This window comes from Sinocyclocheilus grahami, unplaced genomic scaffold (genome assembly GCF_001515645.1).
Source record: "Sinocyclocheilus grahami isolate Dianchi unplaced genomic scaffold, SAMN03320097.WGS_v1.1 scaffold827.1, whole genome shotgun sequence".
Lineage (NCBI taxonomy): Eukaryota > Metazoa > Chordata > Actinopteri > Cypriniformes > Cyprinidae > Sinocyclocheilus > Sinocyclocheilus grahami.
Window position 1 is genome coordinate 418,711 of NW_015506006.1, and position 8,623 is coordinate 427,333.

Sequence of the window (8,623 nt, forward strand, 5' to 3'; positions counted from 1 at the left end):
GGAATAATTTAAGACGGATATATACGATCATCAGCCTATATTGAAGTAATTTTGTCTCTTGTCTCAGAGAATATGCGACATTAATGCAGCGTTAGAAAGCTCCGTCAGTTTTTTAACTTTCACTTTCTCTATAGGGATTTGACTGACATTCACCGGCATAATTCTTGCACAGTTTGCGCGTTGCTTGCTTGTGTTGCTTGACCCCTCCCCCATAATATCAATTGTTTATAGGCCACATATTAGGCATTTTTTTAATGTTTATTTTTTTAATGTTAATGAAAGTGACAGATAACATTTCGCTTTATTTACCGGTGTTATTTATGAATGTAATAATGTGGTTTCTGCTTATCTGTGTTTAACCTAAACTACAACGTAACATTAATGTAGACCTACATACCGGCATCTAAATATGATTTTATAATTGTATGCTATATAGACCTACCACATTACCCTCCACTGGGTGTAGAATGAGCAGCAATAAACTACATTTTGGCATTTTATAATACTTCTGTGGATATTTTGGTGAAAGTAACTCAAAATTAGTGTAACGCATTACAATTCAGAGACAGTAATATTGTAATGTAACTAATTACTTTCAAAAGACAGTAACTAGTAATATATAATGTATTACATTTTGGAAGTAACTTGCCCAACACTGCCCACCACATACCATGCTGGGTTGTAACAGCAACTGAAAACATGGCCAGTGCATGAAATTATTGCAATAAACATTTTTGTTGTTGTTGTTGTTCAAAATAATTATGCAAACCCTATAACCACCCCATATTTTATTTCAAACTTTTTTTTTTCATTTTATTTTTATGCTTTTGATGTATAAAAAAAAAATGTGTTGCCTCACCTTTGCCTCTGTAGCCTAAATCTTTCTTTCTTTCTTTCTTTCTTTCTTTCTTACTCACAACTTCTGTCATCTTGAAGGGTGGTGTTGTGACGTGCACCACACAAACTTAATATGGGACAGTATTCTGAATAACCTGAGACAATGTTCTTTATATTACTGTTTATCTATGATCTCAAAATATCAGATAAGCAATTTATGAGAAACATCTCCTCCTAATTACATTTTCAAATGATTTATACATTAATAGCTTGGCCTGGCAGGATCTTGAAGAGATGCATAAACTAATCTGACTTCCTAATATGAATCATCTGAGTGTGAGATGTGTCGTGTTCATATTAATATTGTCATGGTGGTAACACAAATTAAAGCAAGGCAATCGGCTCTACATCAGAACAGACTGTGGAAGTGTGCAAAATGTAGAGTACTTGAGCAATCTCACACTGATTTCACCCAGAGTGACTGGAACAGGCGTCTGCTATAGCTCCTCTTTAAAGAAGAAAAGGTAAGCTTTTAAAAAAGGAGTTTTATTGTTTATCATATAAATGTGACAAAATTGTATCAATTATCAATTAAATAATAATAATAATTATTTAAAAAAATTATAGTATACTGAAATAGATTTCATTTGTTTAAAAAAATTATAGCCTATATTTTAATTGTTTTGTTTTTAAAGGTATATTCTTTAATAAATAATGTAAAATTTGTAACAAATTTCTGAATTTTTTTTTAAATTTGGTATTTATTTTTCCATTGTTTGCTTGCAGAATGTAGTGAAATCTAAATAAAGGCTGTATTACTGTGAGCAATAAAATTTGCATATCATAAAATGATTTGGAATAGTTGATATAATGATGCTGCATGTGAATGGGCAACTGGCTGATTAAAGTACTTCATCTGTGTTTGCATATCAGTGTGCGTTTCTGTTCTTCTCATTTGTGTGTAAAAGGGCAAATGATCTATTAGCGTTTATTTCCAGGTTTCTCTTGACATCACAATGAGCAGTCGAGTGGATGATGTTATGCAGCTTTGCTGTGAGGTCTCAGCCAGCAGGAAGATGAAAGCAGCCGTGAAGAGCTCTGGAAAGGGAGCTGCAGCGGCTGGTGGAGGTGCTTTTGTAGGGGGAATGGTTGGAGGCGCAGCCGGCATAGCTGTTGGTAAGAACGTGCCTCTGTTTTCCATGCAATCCATGAACTTTCATCTACTTTCATCACAGGGTGGTGTTATAATATCATCTTTAATGACCTAGTGCCGTGTTTCTCAACCTTTGTTGCCTTCAGTAAGACTAATCCTTCATCAACATCAAATAAGAAATATTATATATTACTAGAAATTACAAACATATATTATTAAAAATCATAAATTAAGTTACAATTTGTAGGACTATTACAGATATAGTAATATTATAAACAAGAGTGTTTTTATTATTTTAGTCTATTGTTTAATTTATTTTAATATTTTATTTTTAATATTTTAATTTCTGTTTAATGTTTGAAAAAGCACAACACTGTAATTTGCGCCTATTCTAACTGTTAACAAAATAAGCTAGTGATTCACCTTTACAAACAAAGTTCATCAATCAGACTCTGTGCATCTCTTAATATATTACTCTAGGTGGTACTTTGGGAGGTCTTCTGGGAACTTGGATGACCAGTGGTCAATTCAAACCTCTTCCTGAGATCATCAAGGAGCTGCCTCCAAAATATAAGGAGAAACTGTACTGTGATGTCATGGGTGCATTGGGCACTCTGGACTGGACAGACGGGGCTGGCCTTATTGCTCTGGTTATGGGCAGTGCCACTCTGCAAGAGCAAGTGTTTGCTGCTATACTCACTTATGCCGAAAAAGAGCTCAAGGCTGAAGTGCAGTATAGAAACCGACCGCTAGAGGGTTGATGGTGAGCGTGATTTGACCAAGTACAACATGTTCCTGGATCATCTTCGTTGATCCTGGAACATCATTCCAATCAACCAATCGGAATTGAGAGATAACTTTTCAGGAAATGTCAGTTTTAGGCTTAAAATCAGGATTAGGTGCTTCTACACCCTTGTTAATCGGCTATCATTTCCCTCTGATTTTAGGAATAAATTATGGGTAAGGTTAGGTTTAGGGGTGGGGATTGGGTTAACCTCCTGAGACCCTGCATCCTCATATGAGGACATTATATTTTGGTGTATTTCTCTGAGACTATACATGCCACAGTTTTAAGTCTGGATGTCCTGTACAGAGCACATTCAGGGCTTTTCAGAGATACTAAATGTTTGGATGTTTCACTATGACCACTCCCTCTCCTTGGTCTTCAAATAGAAAATGTATTGGTGATTTAAAAAATCTATTGTTTTTGTTCATGTTTTTAAATTGAGTCCCGATGTCCTCTAACGAGGACATAGCATAACTTATGAATGAAATATCATTTTTTTTAATGCTCTAAACAACGTAAAGACATGAAAACAACTATTTTTTCCCCTAAAAATCTTTTCTCGGGTCTTAAGAGGTTAAGTCTGTATTTTTGGACAGTAATGTTGATCCAGGATCAACAAAAGAAGTTGATCCAGGAACATGTCTTTCTTGGCAAAATCACGGCGACCAGGCTTGATGTCACTGTCACCAGCCAGTGGTTCTCAATCCTGCATCCCCTTGCTTTTGTACTCGTGTTTCTGATTCTCTGCAGCTCCTGTGCAGACTCCTCTTCATCTTCATCATCCTCATCCTCATCTTCTTCTTCTTCTTCTTTAAGCAATAACATTGTAACCTTATGAAGACAATTAGCTATTTCCGTGCATAATGCAGATTAGGTTATTCTAATAAAGCAGGTTAATATGTGGCTTGTTTTGTGGTGGTTTTCGGTTAAAACCTCTTGTGGTGCAGTTTAAACCAATAAACTTTTATTTCTAATTTTAAAAAGTTAAAAATGATTGCTTAATTGATAGTTTGTAAACCATGAAGTCAATATCATTTATAAAAAAATGCATTGCATGGTTTTAATGGTTTCATTTTTCAAACCCCCAGCTACATGCCAGGTGAATTTTATTTTGGATAATAGTTTATGAAACATGTCTTTTAAGTCTTCGTCGATTAAACGAATCAGTTCAACTGCTTAAAAGTCGCCTATGAACACATCTGAGCACGGAAGTGCACGTCCAATACATCAAGCTCATGAATATGATACCGAAAGTAACTTTAATTTGCTAAAACCCTGCTCAAGTTCGCAGACAATCAGGTAAGAACTCTGAAAATGTCAAATAGGCCTACTTATTCGTAGGATTTAGCCTATACAGCGCTTCATTATTTTCTCAAACAACGAAAGTAGCAAGGCTACCTCAGAAAACGCGAAATGATTGAGGAAATGTTTGTTTTGTTGGCTGATTTTTTTATTTGTTCTCTTTTATATCATGTGTGACAATCGTTTATCGTTGTTTATCGCCAGGCTTAGCAACACGTCAAAATGGCAAATCTAAAAGATGACATAATCAAACTCTGCTGTGAAATCTCCACAAATAAGAGGATAAAAGCAGCATTTAAAAACTCAGCGAAAGGAGCCGTAGTTACAGGAGGAACTGCTTTTGTTGGAGGGCTGCTCGGTGGTCCTGCCGGTATAGCTGTTGGTAGGCTATGTTACTTTTATCCGCAATTTTTTTTTCTTTCAGTCCGTCTAGTTCACTTCTTAACCACAAGATGTTGCTATAGTATTATTTTATTCATTTATATTACTCAAGGTGCTGTTGTGGGAGGTGCGCTGGGCGGATGGATGACCAGCGGCCAATTCAAACCTCTTCCTGAGATCCTCATGGAACTGAGTCATACACAGCAAGAGAAACTGTACTCCGATGTCATGGCCATAGTGGGTACACTGAAATGGACTGAGGTTGCGCAGCTGATTGCTCAAGTTAATGGGAATGCCTCTCTACATGAGCAGGTGCTGGGTGCTGTACTTAATTTTACTAAAAACCAACTCAAAGCTGATGTGCGGTATGAAGACTGACCGGAGGGTGAATGTCACTGGTTCAGTTTTGGTGATTTGTTACAGAAGTTGCTACTAGTTTGCATTATTCTTGAAAAGGCTGATGATGCACAGGGCAACGTTTTTTTAGCAATGCTGTTTGGGTACTTTCCCATTGAGGATGGGTAACACATTTCTGGATACTTTAGATCGGTCGTGGGCCCTGTGTCTCACCTGGTTGGCCGTTGACCGCAACATTGCATTGCCCAAAGTTGCCCAGCAACATTGCTCAAAAAGTTGCCCCGTGTATAATCACCCTTTCTGTCATACGTGAATATTTTAATAAAACACTATTATGATGAGATGTAAGATGTAACTACGCTAAATTGGAACTTGTAAAAAATATTTAGGCCAGACATTTTACATATCAGAAAAATAGACATGATCATGCATGATCCTTTTAATTTGCCAATGCAAATTATGCAATGCCTGTTGACATGAATGCATAAAAATACATAATGGTGATGTGTAAATGTGTTTTTATCCCAAGATAAAAGTGCAAAATAGAAAAGTTATTGTTCCATTAAAAAGAAAAACAAACAAAAAATTAAAATTAAAAATAACAGCGGCCTTGTATGTATGTGTATGTGTGTGTGTGTGTGTATATATATATATATATAGGGTCATTCTATGGAAATGTCCATTTTTCTGTCCCTAGCCTTTACAGAAATATTACACTTGAAAAACAATTTAGTGTTACAATTTTTTAAATATTTTAAAATAAAACAGTATCAAAAGTGCAAAATAGAAAAGTTATTGTTCCATTAAAAAGAAAAACAAACAAAAAATTAAAATTAAAAATAACAGCGGCCTTGTATGTATGTATGTGTATGTGTGTGTGTGTGTGTGTGTGTATATATATATATATATATAGGGTCATTCTATGGAAATGTCCATTTTTCTGTCCCTAGCCTTTACAGAAATATTACACTTGAAAAACAATTTAGTGTTACAATTTTTTTAATATTTTAAAATAAAACAGTATGTTATTTGAACAATTACACCTTCTTGAGCCATCTATGTGGCAATATTTGTTTTTAATTATAAAGGATTCCAATCACCACAAAACTGCTCGTCCCCACAGCCATGTACAGAGGGAAAGTGCTTTATTTTGAGGTCAAAAACAGGTTTTCTACCATTTAAAATACAATGATGTATTCATAACTATCAAATATATGATGTAAATGAAATAAAAAAACAAAATGCCAAATAAATATGATAAAATATATAATGAAAGTAGTGGTCCCCTGGAGTTACCGTTTAACAAAAATCTTTTATTTTGAAATAAAAATCACGCTGATGACTTCCTTCCTCCTATTTCCTGAAGATCTATGAAAAAAGGCCCATGTTAAGTTCAGTCTCTTTTCAGTTATCAGAAATGTTCTCATTTATCTCATGATTTCATATGAAGCTTTTAGTGGAAGTCACTGGTGTGACCTACTTTATTGTTAGGGAATTGTAAAAAACTAGAATACAAATAGATTAAACTACTCAATTTAGTGAGTATACCATGATTGACAACATGTGGTTTGATACCTTGCAGCAGACATTTTGTAAAATGCATTTTTCATGAAAATTGTCACTGGGATTACCTTCTTTATGGGTAACACCAGTGAAAATCAGTTTATGGTTATGTTTTTTTACTAACTGCTTTCACCAATTGCCAAATGTATTCCAAATGTAACAATTTAGTCTTAACTATTATAGTTGAAGAATAAGGATCTTTGGTCTTATGTATATGTCACTGGTGTTACTTTTTTCCCTGTCACATTAAATAAAATGCATCACATGTGACATGATAATAATTTTACATCCATTGAATTCTGCTTCACTCAAGAGTTAAGATATAAAGGATTGCATCATTACTTGTTTATAACAGTTTTTACAAACATTTTGATTGTTATAGCAAATACATGGTTGCGCAAATGAACTAACATCATTCAATCACACTTTTAACAAACCTGATTAAAATAAATAAAACATAATCTCCTTATTTGTTGCATTATCATTATTTTTCTGTAACTCTGACTACATGTACTAAAAGAATTGAGAAATAATATTTCATAAAAACCTTTAAAATTGCCAAAGAATTAAGGTAACACCAGTGACAAAAAAATGGTACATGTGGTCTTTAAATAAATGCACAAAAAAAGATAAAAAAATCATTAAGCTGTCATTCATGTGTAGTCATAAAGTCAAACGGTAATATAATAATGTGATCTAAGTTTAAATGTTAAAAAAAGAAACACATTTTAAGACATCTTGCCATACCAAAGGTGGACGTTTCTGTAGAATGACCAGAAATGCTGTTATGCTTTTTCTTGGTCTGAAAAAGATCAAATGTGAGCGCTTCTGTGGGTGAAAATGCCTTGTTGGCACAGGAGAATGGCCAGACTGGTTCCAGCTGATATGAAGGTAACAATAACTCTAATAACCCCTTGTTACGATTGAGGTATGCAGAAGAATATCTCTGACCGCTCAACACGTTGAAACTTGAAGTAGATGGGGTGTAGCAGCAGAATACCACACCGATTGCCGCTCCTGTCAGCTAAGAACAGGAAACTCAGGCTACAATTTACAGGATAACGCGTCATGTCACAAAGCTCAATTCACCTCAAACTGGTTTCTCCAACATGACTCCCGAGTTCACTATAATCAAATGGCCTCCATGGTCACCAGATCCCAATCCGATATGTGATGGTGCAATGGGAGATTTGCATCAGGATGTGTAGGAACTGAGTGATCATCTCTTTATGGACCACAGTCTCTGAGGAATGTCTCCAGCACCTTGTTGAACTGATTCCACGAAGAATTAAAGCAGTTTTGAAGTCAAAAGAGGGTCCAACCCAGTACTAGAAAGGCGAGCCAGCATTTTCTGTTTTGTCCAACAGGTACGTGGGCCTATTGGGTACTGCATACGCGCTTTTCATACAGGTAAGGTTGTTTGGCAGTTTTTCAACACAGTTACATTACATTTAGGTGATGCTATGAAATAAATTAAAAGCATTATGCGAAGAATCATAAGCATAACACCAGTTAAAGGGTCAGCTGCACACAGCAGCGGAGCAGAGTGCGGAAGTGTGATGCCACTTGCAGAAACTGAAAGTAGCGTCAACAAAAGAAAGAGGTAGGCTAAAGTCTGACAACTATATCAAAGCTCTGATGTAGTTGATAAAACTAAATATTGTCAAAAGCAGACGTAGGCTGTGCAAATGTACATATTCTATGTAGTAGCCTAACTTGTTTAGCCTCATAACTTGTTTAGTTTGTTGTAAGAAACCATATACGAGTTTACGATTGTGTGTGGGGTGTTAAATCTTACATTTGAGAGTAGTCAGCTCTTTGATTCATGTTTCTCCTCCTCAGGCAGTGTTTGAACACAACACAATGAGCCATCAAATAGACGATGTAATGGCGCTCTGCTGTAAGATCTCAGAGAGCAGGCAGATTAAAGCGGCTGTACGGAACTCAGCCAAAGGAGCTGCTGTTGCTGGTGGAGGGGCTTTTGTAGGGGGGCTGCTCGGAGGTCCACCCGGTTTATTTATTGGTACGTATGCTTGTGTGTTTACTGTTTTGATTTCTTGTCATCCGCAAACTTTGACCCACTTCACTTCTTAACCACAGAGTGGCGCTATAATATCATCTATAAACAATTGCATGGTGGTTTGTTCTCTGAAGCTAGTAGGGGAGAGCGGGGCCCAAAGTAACACTTTTTGACTTTCTCGGGTTCAGAATATATATATATATATATATATATATATATATAT

At 35.6% G+C, this 8,623-nt stretch overlaps 3 protein-coding genes across 4 annotated transcripts in view; all 3 read left to right on the forward strand.

Annotated features, from left to right (window-relative positions):
• Window positions 1-1,293: 1,293 nt before the first annotated feature.
• LOC107562535 (protein C19orf12 homolog) lies at window positions 1,294-2,810 on the forward strand. The gene is made up of 3 exons (XM_016247169.1): window positions 1,294-1,361; window positions 1,836-2,013; window positions 2,471-2,810. Exons 2-3 carry the CDS (start codon window positions 1,854-1,856, stop codon window positions 2,749-2,751), a joined length of 441 nt encoding a protein of 146 aa, XP_016102655.1. The 5' UTR covers window positions 1,294-1,361; window positions 1,836-1,853; the 3' UTR covers window positions 2,752-2,810.
• Window positions 2,811-3,965: 1,155 nt separating this feature from the next.
• On the forward strand, window positions 3,966-5,329 carry LOC107562537 (protein C19orf12 homolog). 2 transcript variants are annotated; one of them, XM_016247171.1, is made up of 3 exons: window positions 3,966-4,076; window positions 4,284-4,461; window positions 4,573-5,329. In XM_016247171.1, the coding sequence occupies exons 2-3, from the start codon at window positions 4,302-4,304 to the stop codon at window positions 4,836-4,838; spliced, it is 426 nt and encodes a 141-aa protein (XP_016102657.1). In that variant the 5' UTR covers window positions 3,966-4,076; window positions 4,284-4,301; the 3' UTR covers window positions 4,839-5,329. The 2 variants fall into 2 exon arrangements, with proteins under 2 accessions (XP_016102657.1, XP_016102658.1); XM_016247172.1 differs by having other exon boundaries at window positions 4,290-4,461.
• A 2,111-nt stretch (window positions 5,330-7,440) lies between these two features.
• The window catches only part of LOC107562536 (protein C19orf12 homolog), a 3,299-nt gene continuing 2,116 nt past the window's right edge, over window positions 7,441-8,623 (forward strand). Inside the window, exons 1-2 of the mRNA XM_016247170.1 lie at window positions 7,441-7,983; window positions 8,223-8,403. Coding sequence (XP_016102656.1) covers window positions 8,244-8,403 — 160 coding nt within the window. The 5' untranslated portion in view covers window positions 7,441-7,983; window positions 8,223-8,243. The remainder of the gene's footprint in view (window positions 7,984-8,222; window positions 8,404-8,623) is intronic.